The sequence below is a fragment of the Myripristis murdjan genome, chromosome 11 (assembly GCF_902150065.1).
Source record: "Myripristis murdjan chromosome 11, fMyrMur1.1, whole genome shotgun sequence".
NCBI lineage: Eukaryota > Metazoa > Chordata > Actinopteri > Holocentriformes > Holocentridae > Myripristis > Myripristis murdjan.
This window is the reverse complement of record NC_043990.1, coordinates 16,674,821-16,699,131: the sequence shown is the minus strand read 5'-3', so window position 1 is coordinate 16,699,131 and position 24,311 is coordinate 16,674,821. Positions and strand designations below refer to the sequence as shown.

At 40.9% G+C, this 24,311-nt stretch overlaps 1 protein-coding gene across 1 annotated transcript in view; it reads left to right on the top strand.

Moving 5' to 3' along the window:
• Positions 1–4,931: 4,931 nt before the first annotated feature.
• The window catches only part of dtnbp1b (dystrobrevin binding protein 1b), a 40,515-nt gene continuing 21,135 nt past the window's right edge, over positions 4,932–24,311 (top strand). Inside the window, exon 1 of the mRNA XM_030064135.1 lies at positions 4,932–5,378. Within this exon, the coding sequence (XP_029919995.1) occupies positions 5,333–5,378 (46 nt within the window). The 5' untranslated portion in view covers positions 4,932–5,332. The remainder of the gene's footprint in view (positions 5,379–24,311) is intronic.

Below are 24,311 nucleotides of genomic sequence, written 5' to 3'. Positions count from 1 at the left end.
GACTTCAGACAAAAAGTCTTAAGAAGCACAAGTTGAAAAGCCTAGAAACTAGCTTGGGTATGTTTTCATGCACCAGTGTGTAGATTGCATAAGATTAGATTGCAGAATGTCAGTTTCCAAGGCAACTGTATATTGGTGTCTTCACTCACATTCATGTGTGTGGCACCTGTCATGTCCCTCACTACACTTGTCAGTTTTTGTCAGTGGAGGCCTCTGTCTCAATCCGAGCTTCATTCATGGTGTTTAGCTGTCGAATGCAGCACTCGTTCAACAGAAGGCGTCGCGCAATCAGCTGAACACCCAGGAAGTGAGGGGAAAGTGAGAATGCGCTCAAATGATGAAGTGCTGTGTGTGTTGGCAGGAAAGGCAGAGAGAGGGGAGGAGAAATAGAGGAAAAGGAGATGGGGAGAGAGGAGTGAGATTTAGAGAGGGAGAGGGATAGAGAGGGACAGAGACATTGTGCTCGCCTCCCTCTTTGGGTGCGTTGATCTCAGTTTGTGTGGGCGTGCACGCATCTGCTGTTGCATGCCTACTTGGTATGCTGGCCGTGGCAGATAGCATGAGTTGTTCGGAGGCTGCTGCAAAACCTCATTAACTGCCAAACAATGTTGAAAGTTGCTTAATAACTTAGCAATTAAAACTGTGTCACTCTACGGATCAAAGGGGGGCGTCTTAAAGCTGACATTTTAAATCAGAAATTCTGGAGAAAAAGGAGAAAAAGAAGAGGAAAAAAACACTGGGAGGGGCTATCTATCAAAAACATTTTACAGCATTTTAAGGGAGTGCTGAAGAACGGCCAGTGCGTCATCATGAAAATTTTAAATCCAACTGCAGTTTCAGTCTACAACGAGGCCTCTTCCTGAGCCATACTGTCTCAGACTGATGATGTGCCGGATGATGATGTGCAGTGGAGATATGATTTAGAGAGAAAAGGAGACTTGAGGTATTTGAGGATGGCACACACAGAAAAATCACATTGATCTATAAGTCACATTTGTAATGTCTTTAATAGCACCTTATTCTGTGTATATGTAAAATAATTTCATGCTATTTTATCGTTATGCGCTGTAGTTTATATGAGATTGATACTTTATGATTTATTGTTGTCGTCTTTGTGTTATTATATGGTTATTTTACTTTATATGAGTTTATGCTACTTTATGGTTAAATCATGTTGCATCTGTGAGATTATGCACTTATATGGTTTTACACTGAGGTTTATATGAGCTAAATACATTTTATGGTTATACACTGCAATGTATATGATATTATGCTATTTTATATTTATTTTAGTATTTTGACATGAAAATATTAGAAAAATTTAACTGGTTTAGAAACCATCAGAGATGTTTGTCAGCTGATGGGACATTTTGATCAGCTTGGTTGTCTTCTCCAGTCTACAGGGTATGCCTGTTAGCAAACAGCAGCACAGGCGCTCAGAGTTCTTGCGTCAAGGGTCCAATCCCCCACCCAGCTGCACAGTAAATGGTATAATACGGCGCTGGATGGTACCAGTCACCTCAGACCGCTAATTGAACAAATATGAAAGGTTAGTCTCCTGGGAAATTAACTTCCCCATTCCCTCATAATTGTCAGACACAGCAGAAAACGATTCCTATCAGCATAAGCATAGCACTCCCCTGCCTTCTTGACTGGAAACGGTTCAGGCTGTCTCCCCTCACCAATTCCCCCCAGTGAAGGCAGTTATTGCAGTTGGATTTGTCACCTTGCTTTGTGTTTTGAAGTGCAAAAACACAAGTGTCTGACGAATCTAATTGTGCACTCATTAGACAAGCAAAAGTACTCGGCAGAGCCCAGTCCCTCTGCTAATGAATCAAACATTACCCACTTCACTTCCCGTCTGGCTGGTGGATCATGGCTAGCAAAAACATACGTGTCAGCCTAAGGCATTATCAATAATCAATAGGCACCATTGGTCAGGTGCCTGGGGATAATATGGAAGTGAGCTGCCATCTACCAGATAGCACAGTGAATTATATGAGAACTGTATTTAAAATGAATGCAATGATAACTTAGATTCACTGGAAGACAAAGGCCCATGGTTCACCTATATCAGAGGACAGCATGTGTGGGTGGTGTCGGGAGGGGTGGGGGTTTGCTTTGTTCAAGAGATGTTCCCTCATCCTGTAGCCTGGAGCTAAAAGCTTTGAAATATTCCTTTATTGTATTTCCATGCGTCCACATCTCCAGAGGCCACCACTGACCATACATTACCAGCTCTCTGCGGCATTCAGCATTGTAAATAATGCATCCAGCATCTATAAGAATACTGAAAATAGTAACACTACCACACATCATCAGGCAGTACCCTGTGTGTTTTTTTCTGTGATTTGCAAACAGTAAAAATCAAGATACTTGCTAAACATGCCAAACACAAATTGCACACATGGCAAAGGCAAATGGATGCACACTTTCGACATTTTGACAGGGTCAGCTTTAAAATTCCTCACAATAAAATGCTGACTCAGTAATGCACAATAGGCCATGGTTTGCAAAGATATACAAAGATTTTTTTTTTTTTTTGCAATATGCAATATCTTCTACCTATTTCAGATTTAAGAGGCAGATGTGAAACACTGCAAATTGATTAAACAACAGTAATAAACCACTGTCTTAAAAAATAAAGAATATGAATGTTTAAGAAACATTTTATTTTTAGTCAATAATAATTAAAATAATTAAACATTTATCTTCTTTCATTCTGCAGGCCTTTGAACATTAGCAAGACAAAGTAGCTGCAAGCAACACACGCAGTAAGTTCTGGTGTGAGCTGCGATTTTCAGCTAGCAAATTAACTTAATTAACATATTTGTCTATTAAATATTTTGCATCAGCTTCTAAACTATCAGTAATCAGTGTCTTGTTGTATGGTGTGATGCCTTGTTCCATGAGCCCATGCTAAAGTCCGGTTGGTGTACTTTTCACCGCTCCCACAGCCTGTTCTGTGGAGCAGTCATAATCACCCATAGCTAATTAAGGAGCTTATGATATTTCCATTGGGCTCCCTGTGGAGCTCCTTGTCTGCAGCTGTATCCAAATGCTATTGATTGTGGATGCTGGTGTTTGTATCTTCGTTCTCTCTCTTTCTTTCTTTTCTTTTTTTTTCCCTCTACAGAATGGCCCCCCAGGCCTTTGTGGCTATGACGTGTCATGAGGATGAGGGCTGGCATTGACATTATGAGGATTTAGTGTGTGTGTGTGTGTGTGTGTGTGTGTGTGTGTGTGTGCGTGTGTGTGTGTGTGTGTGTGTGTGTGTGTGTGTTTGTGTGTGTGTGTGTGTGTGGTGTGTGTATGTGTGTAAGCCTGGGGGTGTACGTTCCCTCCAGAATGACTCACTTCCACTCAGTGACTCTTCAGTCACATGTTGTTTGATTGCAGAAATGTTTTCTATTTTAAAAGCACACATGCATATTGTACACTTATGATCCATCCTTGACCTTTTTCTTCTCTACTGAATTGTCTCAATAGGCTTGAAAAACGGGCACAAACACTCATACATTTTTGTTAAAATGCTCCAAAACAGGAAAAGACTTAAAACACCATAATTCAAACCATACATTTTTGCTGAAAGTCAAGACAAAAAAAGTGCCGACTACATTTGGTGCGGCTAGAGGCTTCCAAGAACCCAAACTTTAAACAAGAAATGTGCCTTTGTTGCTTCCCATCCTAAAGAAAGGGCATCTCAGAGGAAGAGAAAGAGGGGAGGAGCTATTGAAGGACATGAGAGAAGGAGACAGAGCTAGGTGGAACTGTGACGCTCTTCACAGCATCATGCTAATGAGGAGGATTATTATGTCCCCCCCTCAGGCGCTGGAGGCAGACAGAGTGGGTGTGGGCACAAGCGTGATTCTTTTTTGACTCTGAGTTTTTTTGTGTGTGTGTGTGTGTACGTGTGTGAGAGAGCCAGGAAAGAGAAGGGGGTTTTTGAAAGTGATTCCAATTCTTCCTTCATGTCCTTGGCCATATACATTAAAGAAATGTGATATACAGTATGTACGTATAGGGGATTTCCATATATGGCAAATATGTCCTAATTAAAACCCATACATGAAGCGCATTCAAATTTGGCACATTTTCATAAGTGCACATACATGTCTAACATATATTACAAATAAATGCATCCTCCCCATTTTATTTTATTGTATTTTATTTTTTATTTTGAGTCTCCAGCTGCCACTGTCACATGCCGAGTAGTTATGGATGAACATACATGACCATATAAGGACAATCTGGTACATATACGTTCAACACACATGGTTCATATTTGATAATAAATGTGATTTATGACAGCATTTCTTTAATACATATTCATCTATTACCTTTCTCATTTCTATAGAAGTTCCCTCCTCCAGCCAGTGGGTATTAACAGTAAGTGTGTAAGCATGCAAATGGAGTTAAGAGGCATGTGTGTGTTCACCGGTCTGAGGAAAATGTGTTTAAGGGTCACAGAAGTATGCATAAACACACATACACAGCCCTATACTGTCCCTCATGTCAAATAATACTTTATGGGTCGGGTGCGGGATTGGATTACAAACTTTGATGAGATTACAGCCAACAAGATGCATCATATCAGAGATTCTCTCTGCTCTGTTGCTCTCTATCTCCCTCTCCATATCCCTCTTTTCTCACGCACATGCATGCATGCACAAACGCACACACTCACACACACACACACACACACACACACACACACACACACACACACACACACACACACACACACACACACACACACACAAATCATCCTCACTCCTCATTTCCCTTCCCTCCCTTCGCACCACCCACCCCTCTTCATCCTCTCCTCCAATCCATCCCCCGCCCCTCCCCTTCCCTCAGCAGCAGCCAGTGGTACGCTCCTCTCCTCTCCTCTCCTTTCCTCCTCTTCTTTCTCTCCACTGCCAGCCACTGTGCAGCCTCCACACAGCCGGAGCTACACACTGCAGCAGCGCCGATCCATACACTCACACACCAACAAACACTCACGTGTGGGTTTTATAGCTGCCTGTTTCTGGGGGAGCACGCTCTACCTCCGAGGGTGTGTGTGTATGAATGTGTGTGCGTGTGTGTGTGTGTGGAGTGGATCTGCATGAGAATGTGTGAATGATCTTTTTTCTTTTCTTGTTTTCTTTTTTTTTTTGTAGAGCATCTTTGTATGTGAGCAGCATGTGTGCACAGTGAGAGTGAGGATGCGAGGCGGGCAGGTGTTGTTGTGATCAGTGGTGGAGTTTTTGGTCGTGCTATCGTCGTGCTGTTTTGTCCCTCCCCTCCTCCTGGTTATCTTGTGAGGGCAAAAAAGCATCCTGCTGGGATGTCCACCTCTCCTGGAGCAACAGACGGAAGCCAAAGGAACTCTGGTAAGTCACTTTTTTCATAGATTTTAATATAAAGAGAAAAGGAAAGAAAAAGATTTTTAATGGGAGTATTTTGTGTGTGAGAGGTCTGTGTGAAATTGTTTTTATTTCACTTTATTTTTTTTTAAGTCAACCTTTAATCTGCTTTAGTTCTGTTAAGTTGAAGGATCATTTTGCTGAGGGAGACCTTGCCAAGGCAGCAGCAGTGTGTTTAGTTACACACAGATCAACAATAAATGTATAGAGAGAGAGAAAGGCTCACTGAGTTGCTGTGTGGCTGGGCTTTTTTTGTTTGTTTCTGAATGTTTTGCCTGTGAGAGACAGGAAGATGCAGAGAGGAAGAGAAAGGGATTTTTTATTTGCTGCTTTTAAAAACAAGCTCTGTGTGTGTGCATGTGTGTGTGTGTGTGTGTGTGTGTGTGTGAGAGAGAGAGAGACAGAGAGAGAGAGAGAGGATGAGTGTGGAATGGAGAGGCAGATGCAAGAGTTTAGTTGTGCAATATGTTGTACACACAGCATAAGGAAAGGTTGAGACGTGGAGGTGTGGAAATGTGCGTAAATGTGTGTGTTTGCATGCACGCGTGGACATATGCACAAGACAGTGAGGTGAGGTGTGTAAGGTGGGAGTGTGTGGGTGCATGCGTGAGTGTGTTTACATATTCCCCAAAGTGCCTCCAGCTGTTGATCCATACATGAAGGGTACATCGATCAACAGTAACAGTTGCTGACAGTCGGTGGGTGGGTGGGGTGGAGGCAATTGGCTTGCTGCTCTCACACACTGCTGTCAAAGAGATGAATCTGTTTTTGTTTTTTTTTTCTGGGAAAACAGTGAACGCTGTTGCAGCATTAGCAATCAGAGAGCAGTAACAGGAAAATGGTTATGGCGAGCGTTTGTCCTGTGACTGTTGGCTCATTTCAGTTTTGTTCTTTGTTTCTGTTGAGCAAAAGAGTGGGAGAGAGAGTTATCTGTGGCCCTGAGCAACACACACACACACACACACACACACACACACACACACACACACAATAAATTAAAGAGAAATACAATGTACTGTATGTGGGTGATTGATAAGATATGACTCATTTTGGACTCATCTGACAGCTCAGTGGGAACATTCACACAGCTAATCTCTCTTTCTCTCTCTCACACTCTCTCTCTCACACACAAACACACACACTCTCACACACACACACACACACACTGCCTGGACTGGACTGAGGCATAGATCAGATCTGGGAAAGTGGGCTTCTTCTTTTTTATTGCTTTCATTATTATTACAGCCCCCCTCACTTTCATTCCCTTTCTTCACACTATTATATTCAGGAAGTTATTTACTGGCCAACCTTCCACCTAACTCACCAGGACACCTTTGTGTGTCTGGGCGGTGTGTTAATGATCACACACTGACACATCCGCCCACAGTGGCCACTTACTGTGCACGGGCCTGTTGTTTGTACAGTATTTACATCCTGCGTTCACTTATCTGACGGGTTAATATGATAGATATGAAAAGAATAATGTTGTGTAACTCCCACCTCACTCCCACACATGTAGCATTAGTTCTCTGCTCATCATCTTGTACTTGGCCAGTTTGTTCCTTGTCAAGACACATCCATCACATTACCTTGGTAAAGAACAGTGCCTTCAAATGGAAATATCAAGTAGCCACGGGCTATGATTACTGGTTTACTAACCGTAATGTTACATAACCACATTTACCAGCTGAAGAGGCAAGCCAGTATTTTCAGCTGAAGAGCAGCTCAATTAAAGGGATTTCGGTGCCGATGAATGAATGGATGAATGAATGAACGCAAGAATGAATAATGTAACCAAACACGAGCACAATTCGTTTTTGGCCTATATCTTTTTTTGCATGGAGTTGTGAATAGTGTAACTGTGTCACGATCAAACAATGCCCAACTAGTTAGAATAGGGCGCTTTTGCTGTACATCTGTGTGCTAATCTCATTAAAGGGTTAAATGTGATGTGAATTATGCACATTATTTATGATGAGGTGCTGAGGGTTGAGAGAAGTGAGGACCCTTTTGACTCAATAGACTGGAAAAAGTCTGTATGGTTCTCTCATTAACAGACGAAGTGATTACTCCAAATTTCGGTCAGTTCAGGCTAAAGGTCCTCATTTCAACCAGCAATTTTGCGTGGTGCCCTTTTAAATACTGAAAACATAAACATTATTATTACCTCATTGTTTTCTGCCAAACTGAATTTCCAGTACTAAGCCCCATGATTATCTTAATAATTGCTAACACTGATTTAAAGCACATGATGGACTGCTGATTAGATATTATTAGGAAATCTAAAAGATGTGTAAAATCTGTGTGAATAGTATTGCTCAGCGTTTTCTCATGATACTGTGTTGGTGCAGCGATTTCTCCCTCTTAGTTTGTGTCCTTTGTATATAAAGGAGCAACAGCAGGCACCTGCCACTGAGATGGATGTGCTGTGTCATCACTTCCCCTGCCAAATGATGGCTTGCCTCACCTCTCCAATCCTCTCGGCTCCTCTCCCCTCTTCACCCTCTCCTTCCCCTCCTCTCATCTCTGCACCCTCTCTTTCTTTTCGGTGCCTGGTTGCTGTACCCATCTGCTCTGTTCTCTGCAACACTCTCATCTTTTCCCTTATCTCCTCTCCTCTGTACCCCACGACGCGCCTCTCATGTCCTCATCCTATCCCAACTCCTGTCCTCCCCTACACCCCGACACATCGCCTCACTGCTCATACTCCTCTCCTCTCTTCTCCTCTCTGCTCCTCTCCTCCCTGCTCCTCTCCTCTCCTCTGATTTATCTGGGTTCACATGAAACTTTAATTGCATGTAAATCAAAGCTCTGCAGATGTGATTAGTCTTTTGTGCTGCTTTAATGAGTGGGGTCTGGACTGTTGATATGGTACAGTAGCGGGCTCCTGCACAATTACTCTCTGATGGCTAAAGCCTAGGGTGTGCTCACCTCTTAATGCTGTCAGATGAAAGCCTTACTTCTTAAAAAGTGAGGCTTTCAGGGATGAAGTAAAACATATATTGCTGATATGATTTTGGAAATTACTCAGTGTGCTTTTTCTTATACGTTTTATTGGTCTTATCGGTCCACTCACTATATGGGAAACTGTGCAAATATTCAATTCAATTAATCCCTTGAACTCTGATTTTCCTTCAAATTTCCACTTATGCAGCCTCACACTTTTTTTCCCCAAATTGCACATATACATATAAGTGGCCACCTTATTAGGTCTACCTGTACAATCTAATGCAGTTCAATGCAACAGCTCTGCCATAAATTCTACCTCTTAAGAAAGTTTATAATGTTCAGTTTTTGTTGCCATCATAGATAATGTGTAAATTGTGGAGAAATGTGTGTAAATCTATGTTTATTATTGTGGTAGTTTGCAGAGGTCTTGTACTGGAATATTGAAAAGTGTTTCTAATTTTTTGTCCTCCCTATTTATATAGATGAGGGGGACAGAATAGTAGAAACACCACTTAATAAAATGCAGTCCAGTACAACAGCACCACTAACTATGAGCTCAGTGGCAAACACAGAATTGAAAAAAAAAAAAAAAAAAAAAAAAAAAAAAGAGCATTATAGGCATCAGAAAAGTAAACATTATCACAGAGCACCTGTATTGGATTATATTAGGTTGTGCAGGTGGACTTAATAAAGTGGCCACTGAGTGTATGTTCTGCAGCTGCTGGATGCAACGCTTCATTGATGCTAAATCATGCTTATCCTGATTGAAGTATTCAAACCCAACATGCATTGCATCACATATCAGGGCCAGCAGAATCAGTAACTTTCTAAACTGACACATACACGAAAAAACAAACCTGAAATTATTAGCAAATGAACTAGAAGGTTACCTCTGTGCAAGCAGGCGAGAGACTTTAAAAACACCCTAAAGAAATCAGACACACAACAAAACACACCTGGTAGATTCATCACGGCTGAAACTCCTCATTCATCAGTTTGTATTTAAAATCCCATCTCAAACTGTTGTGCAGGGTTTGGATTCTTCTCCAGTTTGAAGTTCAGGCTTAGACCTCTTTCACAGGAGCCATTTTGCCATGAAATAGTAATTAATTAATTCAGGTTTCATTCCATTTGCATGTAAGAGAGCCATTCCAGTGAGCCACCATGCAGCACAGCAGGGCCTTAGCTTTGTTAGACCTAAATGCAACTGAACTTTAATTAATGTCATCAATAAAACTGTGTTTACCGTGCTATTTCATGTCAAAATGTCTGCTTAAGTTCTGTTTTGTGGGTTTTGTGTTTACACCATACTTTATGACAGAAAAAAGTCAGACCTGGGGTGGGATTTCTCTGAAAAATGTGTGTAGTGTCAATAAAACAGAACATTTGCAACCATCGACACCAAGATGAAGTAGCATCAGCATTGAATATTTGACAGACAGGAGAATTTACTGCTTGATGCCCTGATGTGATGCATGCTGTGTGAACATGATGCAGCTCAGCAGGACATACAGTATTTGGTGTCAATGGAAGCCTTAGGATCTCTGCGAGAATTTAAAATAAAGTTCATGTGGGTCTGCACAAAGCTGGGCTCTGCAGCAACCTAACTCTAACACCAAAAACACCACTATTTATGTGTTGACAGGTTAGTGGTGATATGTGAGGACAATGTGTTTTTTTGCCATTTAAAAATGCTAATAAGCCCCTGACATGAAAATAGCAACAGAAAATATAACAGCTCTTTGAAGTGTAATGAAGTGTAATAATTTAAATTGCGGAAACCAGAAATTGAATTTGGATCCTGTGGTGTGCCCAAAAATAATTATGGTGTGACCTTTTTTTAAAAAAAATAATTTCTTCAAAGCGAGTATGGTAAAACCTGTTATCTGTTCTGTTCTTGGCAACGAAACTTCAGCGTTAATTGGTTACAGCTTTTTTTTTCTGTCAAACTGGCAAAATAAAATCCTGTTCTCTGAGCCAGCTCTCGAAAGAAACTGTTTCCCACACGTGCTGACTACCAGGTAGATAGCTCATAATTGACTCCTTTCCAGCCAGCTACTTTTTTTAAAGTAATATTTGTCTGTAATACAGGCAGTTCCCCCAAATCCAATCAAAGTATTGATGTGAGGAGCATTGGAGTGGAACAGCAGGCAGGTGTAATGCCACATTTTGATTTATTTCATTTTAACGGTGTTCCAATGCACGAGAAAGGAACTCAGAAGGCGCCTCCTATTATGGCAAAAGGAAGGAAAGAAAGAAAGAAAGAAAGAAAGAAAGAAAGAAAGACTCGTATACAGTGACCTCATAGACAAAAGAATTGGCCGACTCTCCAGTTTGATTTTTTATGATACAGAGGATGTGACATTTAAAGGGCAAACAGCATAATAGCCATATCGGCAACTGAAGGCAAAAATGATATATTTTCTTATAACTTCCAGTAAGCTCTGTTTCCATTTTCCATATCTTCACCTCCACTATATCCACTATATCCACTATATATATAAAATTGTAAAACTTTTAAGAGCTTTGCCCATATCTCCTCCAAATTTCTAGCCAGTACTTCAAATTTTCTGAGATTAGGAATGCCAGTGCCACCAGATTAAAAGGATCATTAAGAGCCCCGTGTTGACCTTTTTTTACCCAGCATCCCGTGTGTTTTTGAGAGGTTGCGTGGAGGCATGCGTGTGTGCTTGTGTCTGTGCATGAACTCTTGCACACGCCTCAGTCTCACATAGCCAAAGCGCAATTAGCTTGCTAATTAGCTTAGTCAAACATTGCCCACATAGCATGTAAACACTGGGTATTAACACTGGCTGTGTACAGAGGGAGACGTGCCTTAATTTGTCTCCTCGTTTCCAAGGAGGTCATGCTCTCTTTGAAGCTGCTGAAGAAGGCCGTGACTCGGAATGATGGTATTAATTGCCTTCAAAGATGGCTTTTGTTCAAAAGATGAAAGTGCCTGTGTTGTCAAAAGCTAAGGTCGAGGCTACAGTATGGCTTGATTTCTATAGGAACTAACAATTTGATTTTAACCTTGGTTGACTCTATTTTTTTTTTCTTTTCATTGTATGATTGACATGTAAAAGCAATTAGATCCGCATCATGTAGCATCATCTGTCAGATTGTTGTTTCTGTGGATATCTAGTCTTTGTATGGCATGCTGCCAAGGTTGCATAACTGATGCATGTATGCAGCTACATAAAAGTCAAGCTTATTTTCATCACAGCACCACTAACACAGCTGCAAATATACAAATGCAAACACTTGTATACACATGTACTCTCTCACGTGTGCATAAATCACAACCGGCAACAGAACGTTTCTGTGGAGTGACATGGAAAACCATTGCGATGACATGAATCAGCCATGGATGAGGAATTAACGGTGTTATGGCATGGAGGACACATTGTAGCTTTAATTCTCTCACTCTTGTTCTCTTGTTTGCTTCTCACCCGCTTTCACCCCCCGTCCCTTCCCTCTCCATGTTGCAAGCAGTGTCCACCTGGCTTAACAGGTGTTGCTGGCACAAAGCGAGCCTGTGTGTTGTCTCCCCTCTCAACACTCACATTGTTTACCCAACTGTACACTGTCTGGGCTTCCCACCAGCCATCTTTACACTGAGACTGTGTCGCATCAGATTCAAAATGGAAAAAATGAGGCAGTTTTTTGTTTTTGTTTTTGTTTTGTTTTGTTTTGTTTTTTTACTAGCAATGATAATATGATGCTGTATTCAGCAGGTTACAAAGAGTGGGAGGAGGTGAGTTCAGTGAGAGGGTCTTGAGTGAAGGGTGTGGGTGATGGATGCAGAAGACAGAGGGAAGGGTGGGAGAAAGATGTAGGACAGAGGAGAGATGGAGAGGCACCAGGAGGATAAATGGCACAATCCATTTGAACCAGGAAGTCAGAATTTACAAGTTCCCAGACGGAAATTTCAACTGGAACGCCCTCTGAAGTCAAATTTGTAACTCAGAAAGTCGGACGCACCTCACTGACCCCAACCTCAATATGCAACATGCCTGCTCTGCACATCAGCGGTAGTGAAAGCTTACTTACTTTACTTTACTTTACTTTTTATTGTCAGACACAAGTCTGAAATTTGTCTTGCACCTTGGTAGCTCCATTTAACATGACACAAACACTTAACATGACATTTTACAAACAGCATTATACACAAAAAAAAAAAAAAAAAAAACACACATAATGAAAGCTGTAGTAATATGCTGTTTATTAGCACTTCTGTCGTATTTATGTCTCATTAAATCAGTCATACACTCAATATTGTGCAATTCCCATCTGTGGACATGTTGCTATGGTGTTTCTGTGTGCAACATAAAACACAATGCATTGTTATCAACTGGTATTGCTGACAATAGAAACAATGGCTGACCTGGCTGGAATCTAGTGAACCTAATGTCTGGGGTGTCCACCTTTGTTTCCTGACTTCTTGTACTGGAACGTGGTCAACTCGGGTGTGACGTCACTCCCAGCTCCAACGTCCGACTTCTGTGGTAAATGGAACACAACAAAATTAGGAGGAGATGAGAGGGGATGGGAAGGACTGCAGGGCAAGAAGAGCAGAGTGAAAGGGAGGTGGTTGAAAATAAAGAGGGCCAGGACAGGTGGAGAGGGAAGGAGAAAAGAAAGGAGAGGATGAAACAGAGGATATCAGCACTGCGTATTATTTCAGCAAATCAGAAGAAAAAAAAATATAATGGTAAAGCAGAGGAATGAAAAAGACCAAGCCAAGTCACAGGCCCATTACTGAAAATGAAAATGAAAAAAGCGTAGGGCGGTGAGACAGGTTTCCACACTGTCTGGGAGTCTACTAATTGGTTGTGTTGTGGTGGTAGTGGGGAGGCTGCACAGAGACAACAGCGTTTCAGAGGGAGAGAACCTCAAGTGCAGCACAGGACTGCTGGATGCTTTTTTATTTATTTATTTTAATTAATGACAATAGAAAGAGAAGAGAAGAGAATAGGCCCTTGTCTAGAGCCTATCAGGCACTGTAAGCTCTATAATTATACAAGCAGTAATTTGAGATAATTTGGATGAGCAATATTTTTTAAAAAGTAGCTTTTTTCATACCCTAACCCATTCTTCCAACAAACAGCAGCCTGAACAGAGTAAGGCTTATGCCAGTGAGTCTGTTTATAGTATATGCACTGATAATTTGATCTCAATCCAATTAAGGCGATTCTCCCTCTAAAATAAAAGCCTTATTGGAATGTCAGAGTATGGATTTTGTTATTAACTGATGCATGTAATTTCTTTCTGCAGCGAAATGGCAACAAGTAGACAAAATTCAAGAAATGATTCCATCTGAACAAGTTTATAGGGAAATTGTATAACTTTGAACCATATAAAACCCTATCAAAGATGAGTACTCATTACTTTAAATATTGCACATGTACACTTACTCTGTCGACTTCTCCAACAAGCAGTGCCACCATTTTTGGTCAAGTTGTAGGATCAGTGTGATATTTCTGTTCCATATCAAACGCTCTGTACAATACACCAGCTTTGCTCATTATCTCGAGAAATTATACTCTGAGCTGCTCAGCATGACAAAAGAATAAATGGTTAGACAGATCTGTGGGGAGCATAGTAATTATAATAAGACTATATAATTTTACACACACGATGATGGCAGGTGTTTTGTTTTCAGGGTGTGCTCTAGTTACTTCAGAGAGGCTGGAGAGAGTGAGAGGGATGGATCTGAATTGAAGCTGTCAGACGATTTTCAATGCCTCCTCAAATGTGCTGAGGGGGGGGAGGTAAAATAGGAGGACCGAGATGACGGGCCGTCTTAAATGATTTTACACATGCTGACGTGCAAAAACACACGCATTCACTCACAAATACACACGCATATTGTAGACAAACTGTCAAGTACATCCACACATGCAGGACTGTAAACAAATCCAAATACAACTTTACATTCACAAACATAGCACCTATTTCTGTCTATCCATCTGTGTATCTATCTGTCTGTCTGTCTGATTCATTTTTCCCCCAAATCTTTGTCACACACAGTTAAAAAATATTTTCCATCCCTGTGTGATGTACCTCAGCAGGTGGGTTATTCTCCTTTTTTCTCTGCTCTCTTCTCACTCCTGTGGGAAAGAGAGCGAGAGAGATAGAGGAGGGAGAGAGAAAAGTAATGGTGTGGTCAGACATCCAGGGAGTTGCTCTAATTAGGTCCATGGTTGAACAGACAGTATTTACAGAATCTCTCTCTCTCTCCCTGTGTGTGTGTGTGTGTGTGTGTGTGTGTGTGTGTGTGTGTGTGTGTGTGTGTGTGTGTGTGTGTGACAGAGACAGAAAGAGAGAGAGGGAGGAAGGGAGAGTGCTTCTGATAGAGAGAGACAGTGTATTTATGTGCATCACATGCAGTTCTAACAGTGAAAAAATATTTCTGAATGTGAGTTTGTACACGTTTGTCATCATTTTCTATGTATGCATGCCTGTGCATTGGCCTAGATGTATTTCTGTGTCACATGTATTTGTGTATGCCTGTGTGTGTGTTTGGATGCCTGTTTCTGTACATTCCTGTATACATGCTGAGCCCATCCTTCTTTCTGTCCTAGCTCCTATAGTTCCCCTAGTTGCTTTTTCAAGGCTTTCCATTCCAAGTCAGTGCACTATCCTGCTCACCGTCCACCAACTCTCTGGCTGATGCCTTATGTAAGGCTGGATATCAGGTCCAGCTCAGGTCAGGCAGACACAGCGAAACCCCTAAAGGACCTTTCATTTGGACTGGGCTCGAAGAACAGAACGGATATCTCCCCTCTTCTTTCCCTCTCTCTCTCTCTCTCTCTGGATCTCTGGCTCTCTCTCTTGGCTCTGTGAGGAACCTACCTGTGTGTGTGTGTGTGTGTGTGTGTGTGTGTGTGTGTGTGTGTGTGTGTGTGTGTGTGTGTCAGTGTGAGAACCAAAACATGATGAGAAGACAGTTTGCTGTGGAGGAGGAAAGCCTTCCCGCTGTGTACCAGGTGACTGTTTCTGGCCCTACGATAAGTCAGCTACAACAAAACAACACAGAGATAGAAACAGCATTTTGACTGAGCCACCTCTCGAGAGTTTCAATCCAAAATTTGATGCTAATGCTAAAATAATTCCTAGGGAAGCAAACTACTTGATATGCATTATGTGATATGCAAACCAAAATTTAAAAAAAAAAAAAAAAAAAAAATATCAAAATTGCAGAGGGCCAACTGAAGCAAAGATAAGCAAGTAAGCAAGCCTACATTGTTATCCTTGAGCCGACTCACTAATAGATGCCACATTCTGTCAGTTGAGTCTAAACAGTCCTCGCTTCAATCAATCCTTGGCAATAAATGAATGTTGTGTTTACAAAGCAAACAACATGACACAGCACAGCGGAATGACAACCTGTAGACAAAATAAATAAATGATTCCACTGTAAACCAGCTTTAATCAGTCCATGGTAATCCTGAATATTGCATCTGGTGTGCCCGTTGGAATGTGAAGGCCATTAAGGCAAATATAAATTCAAAAATGTTCTGCTCAGTTTAAGCTTCTGAAGGAAGGTGCCACTGATACCTCATTTTGAAAGATTTTACATTTGATGATCAAAGCTATTCCCCGCTGCAGTTTTTCATTGGGGCTCTCAGAGGCAAGAGACACTGTTTGTGCCAAACAGAGTGGTATCCATTTTTCATGTGAAGTAGATCTGTGGGAACAGATTGCTTCCCTTGAACACTGAGTCCAAGGTTTAGTGCAAATTGTTTTGTGGAAGAAAAAAATGCAGTCTATGTTATTGATATTAAGGTGAGAATGGATGTGGAACTCCAAGGGCATTTGGACAGCCTACATGTATTGATTATGGGGTTTAAGAAAATATGAATACACTTGAGTATCACAATATTATGTTTTGTGTTGCTATATGGATTCTCAAAAACACTGAATCGATTTTTAATTAATAATTTACAGGCAAAGATTTGTGGCAGAGGTTCAATTTGTGTTTTCTTTAAACCTCTGACCACTAGATGGCATTGTTGTGATCCATCTTCAGCCAATTGACTATTTCTCTCCAACGTAGAAACGTAAACTGAGACAGGAAGACGTAAGCCCCTATCAGTTTTCCTAAAATTTAATTTTAAACAATCATAATATTGCCTTGCTTACAGTATCGCAGTATATATCGTAACATATTGAATCATAACCTTTGATTATGATTGTATATCATGATACATATTGTATCGCCAGATTTTTGGCAATATACAGCCCTAGTGCGGAAAGCAACACTGAGTCATATAATGCAACTTCACACTGTGATGACACAAAGCTTTATTGGTGCTTTACAGCGAGAGAGAGAGAGACAGATAGATTGTGAAATAATATGGCAAATATGAGATAACGCTGAAGGGGGATGAAGTAACACATAGCCTGGAGGATTGTGTGTATGTGTGTGTGTCAGTGTGTGTGTGTGTGTGTGTGTGTGTGTGTGTGTGTGTATGTCCTTGCAATCTCACGAGTGTGCTCAGTGTTGCCTCATCTCTCCTCTTTGCAACATTCTCTCCCTAAGCCAAGTTACACTTTTAACAATTCATGCAAGGGTGAACACGAGGGCGCTCTACGACTGCTGATACATGGGAGGATGAGAGAAGGGCAAGGAACAATAGATGAAGAGAATATGTGAGAAAAACACGCTGACAAAGAGCTCAAACTTGGCTTAACAAAGAGATATTGCTGATCGCTTTTGATATCTCCATCAGCGTCTGTCAAAAATACCCTTAAAATATTTAGCGGAGAACAGGCTCTCTACCCCACGGTTCACCCGAGGTGTTCGACTGACACGATAAAAGTGACGAGAAGATTGAAGCACAGAGACATGAGCGTACCAAATAAAGTACAGAATAATTATTTTAAAAAATAAGTCATTCAAGTTGTGCTGGATGTACTTTGGGGAAGAAGACGTTCCTTTCATATTTGCTTTTGGGCCTCTTTGCAAGAAACATCAAAACCTCACTGAAATAGAAATTGTACACATGGAGGCTGGTGCTTATTTTTGTTTTATTTTCTACAAGCACAGGACAGCACTCTACCGTGGCAACCTCAATTTGGAGAGCGATACAACTCTGCTACTTGACATCAGTATCTCACAAATACGAGGAGTATTTTGCCTACTTTACCATGGCAACATTCACCTCTTTGTGCTCTCCTGGTCTCAATCTAAATTTAATTTCCACTTGGTTAGGTGTGTTTACCAAATACGTGGAGGGAGCCAATGTTTCCTTCAGAGCAGCCTAAATTCTGTGAAACAGGGATTCCACAAGGTGCTGGATACTTTCCACAGGGATTTTGGTCCACACTTCCTGCAGATTCATCAGCAGCACCTTCATGCTGTGAACATCCCGTCCACCTCCTCCATAAGGTGCTCTAATGAGCTGAACTAAAGGCACCGTCCTGTTCCTGAAGCCGTCTGGTGTATCGTCCCACTGGAAGGATCCATTTATAAAAGGGTAGACTGCAGCCATGAAGGGGTACAAACAATGTTTAGCTACGCTGTGGCGTTCAAATGATGCTCAGCTGGTGCGGAAGTCAAATTTGTGCCAGGAAGACATTCCCTACACCTTTACACATCCTTCACCGCTGACACCAAGCAGAATGGATTTATGGATTTATGCCTCCTATGCAAAATTCATCAGCATTTTGCAACCAAATTTACGGTTCTTTTTTTCACATTTTGCCCGCTGGAGCTTGATCTTCTTGTTCTTAGCTGGCAGGAGTGGAAACCAGCATGACCCGCTGCTATAGCCCATCTGCTTCATAAATCATTTTCAGATGCCCTTCTGCACATCAGTGTTGTGCTGAGCTATTTTTGCATACTGGTAGCCCTCATGTTGTCTTGAACGATTATCACCATTTTCTTTTGACCTCTCTCATCATTTTCTGCCACAGGACCGCTAATGACTGGAAGCTGTTAGTTTATTTTAGTTTAACTGGCAAATTTTGGTAAACTCTACTCAGCATGCCAACCAAATCCCATGAGGGCAGAAGATTCTGAGGTGCCGTGTCCAAAGTCGCTGAAATCATATGGCTCATGCATTGTAATCATTGTAGTCAAACAATAACTGAAACTGTCAGCCTCTTTTCTCTGCATTCTTTGTATTCCTGCTTTATTGCGGCTCTTTGCATAAAAGGACGGTATACAGAACAAAATAAAGTGGATTTGTCAAGACCATGGACTTCAAGTGGGAGAGATAAATAGAACAAAAATTGGGACCACTTTCAAATTCTCATGTTCTTTCTCCTGCCTCTCACACACACCCACACACACAAAAACACAGAGACACATACAGTATAATCTCTCAGTCTCTCTGACTCTTATTCTCTCTCCACAGGATGACAGCAGGCCACAGCTCTTGGGGACTTAAAAGGATCAGATTTGTAGATTTATAGTTCCACTATCTTGCTCGGCTGCTTCTTAACCTAAGTCTTTAAAGAAACACCCTCCTCACTCCATGTAGTGTGAGGATGCTCTTTTGTTTTTAAGCTCTGCCAGTCGGACATCACAGTGATAAATAAAGGTGGAGGCAATGCTCCTGGTTGTGAGAGCTAGGTAGGCATAAAGAGCTATATTCTAAAATAAGAACACAATCATTGGAAAAAAAGAAATAAAACGAAATGAAGCACAAAATTAGGACCAGCGTGCACTTGCTGCAGGTTAAAATCCATTATGCCAGAATGACTGCATTATTTAAATTTCTGTTCAACAAGAAATATTTCAGAGTTAATAAACTTTTATGAAGCATAGTGTAGTAATGTCATGTGACCATGGATTTAGCCTTTGCAAACCTCCATTAAATATTGGACTAATTTGAGGTGGATTTTATTTATTAATTTATTTATTGTCTTTTTTTTCTGTTTTGAGCATTTGTTCATCATTAATTTTGAAGCCCCAGTCCAGAATTTATTTCTCCATTCAAATGTTATTTGTATGCACATAAATTCCTAAGGAACTTAATGTGTCCATGGGAAATTAATCAATAACCCATTAAACTCAAATATGGATCTTCTCATATGCAATACTGATGAAAACAAAACAAAAAATCAAGAGCCAAGCTAAACTTATCTCACATATTGTCAGCTTGCAGTTTATAATTTTGAGATTGTAACTGCAGCCATAACAAAGCCAGTCGTGATGTTTCTCCAGAAGACACTGTAGCACCGTAAGTTCAGATTGCTGCTGTAATTGCCAGCCCGTGCCGCATCTTGGAAAAGCCTTTGCATTATTCCATGTCATCCCTGAAAATACAAACGGACACAATCATATTTAACCAGCCGAACAGGTCAAATGAGGTTTAAATGGCAACGGCCATGTTGCACAGATGCTTTACAGATGTCAGGACACCTGCGTGAGATATTTCACCCTGGTTCAAGACGGCGCCTCGCAAATAAACTAATCTATCATTTATCAACTTCCCCAAATGAAAACCACATACTTGTACAGCTGTTGTGGCTCTTGCTCCAACATGGGTTGGCATGAAAGATTGATCAAAGGCGATGTGTGTACGAGGCTGTGTGGATACTGTGGTATGTGAAAAAGCACATGCTCTTACTGTACATGATAGAATATTGATGAACAGGGGGAGAGAGAGACGCTGATGTAGCTCTTCTTCTTTGGTGCTCTGAGGGATGTACAGGATACTTTAGTGCCTTAAAGACAAGAGCTCAAAGCATTATAGAAATAAAAATCTACCCGAAAACATGTCAAGACTCTTGGGAAAACAACTATTGGCCATGTACCTTATTTTCCTGGGTCCATTTTGTTGTTTAGTAGACTGTGTTTTCCTGATTCCATACTGATGCCAGGTCAACATATTTCCAGTGCAGCTCCAGTGGAGTTTAATAGGAGAACTTTTTTCAACTGTCTAAAACATCAATAGTAAATTTCAGGGATTTGTATCAGTCTCTCAGTTACAAAGAACAAGGCCTTTTTTGTGCAGATTCGCCACTTTTCACAGACACTCAACAATTATACAGAGAGAAATCCATCACAGAAGAGGCAGAGATACCACTTTCTCCACTGACAGAAGCTTCAGTGTCTATCACGTATAAGGAATGACTCACTTTTTCTCTAGTGGCAACAACAGCTACCGTTATTTCTCTTTCCAGTAAAATCAGTGTGGTGAAGTTTGTTTTGTTTTGTCCAAGTCATTGTGGCAAATGTAGGAAATTACTAATGTGATGTAGAAATAGATAGGTTTGGGGAAAGTGTCTACAATAAAATCTTAAATGACAACACTTCATCACAAAATAATTCCTGCACTGAGCACCACAGACTGATGATATACACTACTTCATTGTAACAGTTGAGATTGTCCTTTAACTATACTGAAATGGGTGTTTGGTCAAGGTTCAAAACATGAATGGGGTCCTTGAATGGGGCTTAGCAATCCTACTTTGACAATGGTTTTGCCTCTTCTTTTAAATTTATGAACTTCTTTGAAATATTTGATAGTTTCTGCAGGTATTGTGCAGCAGTTTCAGAGAAAAATTTACATTTTTATGGGTTTTGTGCTGTCTTTGCTGTGCTAGCCCCATGGTGATGCACTGTACCTTATCCAATCACCCATTGTATTTTTTTTTTTTTTTAAAGAAACTATTTTAAGGTGAATGTTTTTTTTTTTTTTTTTTTTTTTTTTTAATCTTTCATGAGCTAACGATAAGGTTATGTGCCAGACGGAGCCTTTGAGTTGAAGCTACACTGAATATAGGAAATCAGTACCAAGGCATTCCTACCTCGGAGTCTTAAACTTGACTTGGTACAGAGAGCGAGATGGGCAGAGTAACTTGGACCCAACTGCACACAGACAGAGGTAGACGTATGATGTAACATACTTAAATCAAAGTACAACAAATAATTCAGGCGAACAAACCAGATAGGGATCAGACAAAGCAGAGTAAAGCAAGGCAAGGCTGAGGTAACCTGCAGACAAATATAAGGATATGGAACATGAGAAAGATACTTTAAGAAAAGAGAACACACCTGCTTTGCTGTTTCTGCAATAATGCAACATGCAGGCAGTTTTACTGGTGGTTGATATGTGTAATCCTCATTGACTGAACTCATTTGTTATAAAATTGAACACTGGAAACATTTACTCATATGTAGAACTTCCGTACTATAGCTTTAAGATGACATACATCAATTACACTGTTAGCAGTGATAAATGACATATAAAGAAGGCCAAGTGTCTTTTTCGACTTTGCTCGTGAACATAGCATTTAACATCAGTGCAATATGTAAACCTGGTGTTGATGTGTGTTTGTGGCGGTGGATTCTCAGTATCCAACTGGAAATTCCAATTTGAATGACCATTCTATTATATAAGAGGCATTTATTTTTATTTATTTATTTATTTATTCCTTTTTTTATTTTCTTGTCTGAGCTCCAAGTACAATGAAATGCAGCATATATCCTGTTGGTAGTGATGAGGAACAGCTGGTGCAGGGAGGGGCTGGCCTGGGTTGGTTGCAGCCAGGGAGCAGGTGTGCACTGGTGGGAAACCTAGTGGACAGGACTGAAACAACATGCAAACACACACTGTGCACCACACACAGACAACACACACACGCACACAGACAAAGGGAGACAGAGTGGGACATGAAGGTGTGTGGTGAAGTAGGCAAAGGCTCAACAGATGCTGTGACAGAGAGGTAGAGCTGCCATCCACTCTATCAGTGTGTACTGGGAAGCTAAGTTATTATTCATCACCTATCCTCTTTCTCTCTATGTCAGTGTAGAAGTGATGGAGCTCTCTCTCTCTCTCTTTCTCTCTCTCTCTCACCTGCACCTTTCTTCTCACTTTCATCTGCATTCTGCTCACTGAAATTAAAAAAATAAATAAATAAAGGAAGGAGTGAAGAGGTCATTGTTGAGGGGCCTCTTGACGGAGCAGTTATACCCAGTTCTGCTGATGTAAGGCTGTGTTTGCTGCTGTACGAGGGGGGAAGGAGGAGATTCCTGCATAATGCATCAAAGCTGATGTGGATGTTCTCGAAGTCTGAAACATTCACCCTTTTCCGTCCCTGAAAACAAATATAGTTAGCGTGTGTGTGTGTGTGTGTGTGTGTGTGTGTGTGTGTGTCTGCGCTGGAATTTGTTTATTATGCATGTGAATGATTGCAAGCACGCTCCTCTTCATTTCCATATACCAGTTTCTCTCACAGCGTACATATTGCATACTAGCTAATGTCTTAAACCATTTGCTGTAACATATTGCCACAGTAATAGACTATTTTTTGTAGTTTCCTTTTCCAAACATTTGAACTTCATAGATCAGGGCACCTTAGAATCTCCATGCAGTCATGTTTACTGTTTTTGATTAAGCCTTTGATAGGTATTTTAATGTATTTCGATCACTAGTGTCTTCCTAAGAATTTATACAGGCCTTCTTCCCGTCCTCCAGCATTCAAATGGACCAGGTTTCTCTATAAAGTGTCAATTTAGGGCCCCCCACACAGTTATTACCACGTTACCCATCGTTAAACAAGACATCACCCCTCTCGAGGTGGGTAGAGCTCCCTTCAAGGCCAGCAATTAACCTGCAATAGAATGCCTCTTATCCTCTTTTTTCACCTCCTCTCCTCCCCCTTTCATTTGCTCATTCAGTTTCCATTAAGAGAGCGCAGAGGTTTTGGTGATGTAAGCATTTTTAATAGTCTCCTGGGGGAGAGGGTAATTTTTTATCTGTTTCCAGCAGTGCACCATGGCACCGTTATATGTGCATATGGGTAAAGCCTTTGTAAAGGTAATGAATTGTATCCAGCACTGCAATAGTTCACTTTCTCGTTGTCAGGTGCTCCGAGCCCATTGGCTGAGCACTGATTTATTCAGCAGCCTGAGGATTCTCTCTCGCCCATATTTATCTCCAAGCACAGGAGAGACTATGGGAAATTTAATTTTTCATTATTCATTAAGACACATTTAATCCCTGTTTGAATGTTTGGGTTTAGCCGCATTTGAATGGCAAATGAGGCAGGACTGGAACTGCAAAATTTTGATTAGCCCAAGAATTCAATTTCCACCCATTAGGTAACATCATTTATCATCCATGTCTCAAATATTAGTTACACTGAGCTCTAAACATAAAGTGTATGGTACATTTAAGGTATTTAGTAAATTCAAATAATCTTGTGAGCACTATTAGTTCAAATACAGTGCAGTGAACATGAATTTTTATGTGGACGTTTGATTTCGTTGGCAAATAAGAGCCTCATCTCCAACAGCTTGTGCAGTGGGCAGTTTGACAAGTTTGTGAAGAGCGAGGAGACCCGTAGACCTCCTGTTTCCCTCTCTATCTCTGTCCTCCTTCCTGATGGATGGACCTTCTGTCCCTCCTCTGACAACCTGCTGCCATGTGCTGTCAAATAACAGATAACACAACACACACACACATGGGCACACACTTCACTTGGAGTCAGGACAGCAGTTCAAGGCTACACAACCCTATTAGACACTATGCTGAATGATTAACATGTGACTGCATTACTCAGAAAAGAGTGATACAAACCTAACTGCTTCAATTCAACACGTGAGGGATGATTTTACATGTTTAAAGCTTTATTACAATTCCCATATGCGTTACATTACTTCAGACCAAAGCATACCTGAACAGGTTTTCCCTATTTTACAGGCAGCCCTTCATTTCTATTCATGTCAGCAGAAAAAGTAAGTAAAAAAAGGAAAAAAAAAAATCTGGTAGAGTTTTGAAACTTGCTTGAGATATTGCCCACATTGATTTGAAAGGTCTGCAGGCCTCCTGCTGCGTTCACCAGCTGGAAACATCAGGGGCTGCAAAGTGAGCTGCCAAACAACATTGGATTCAAAACTATTCAGTCAGAAAATCAAACTCAGATGTCAAACAGTAAGCAAACATTTGGCATTGAGAAAAAGATTATGTGAATTTGGAGAAAACTGCA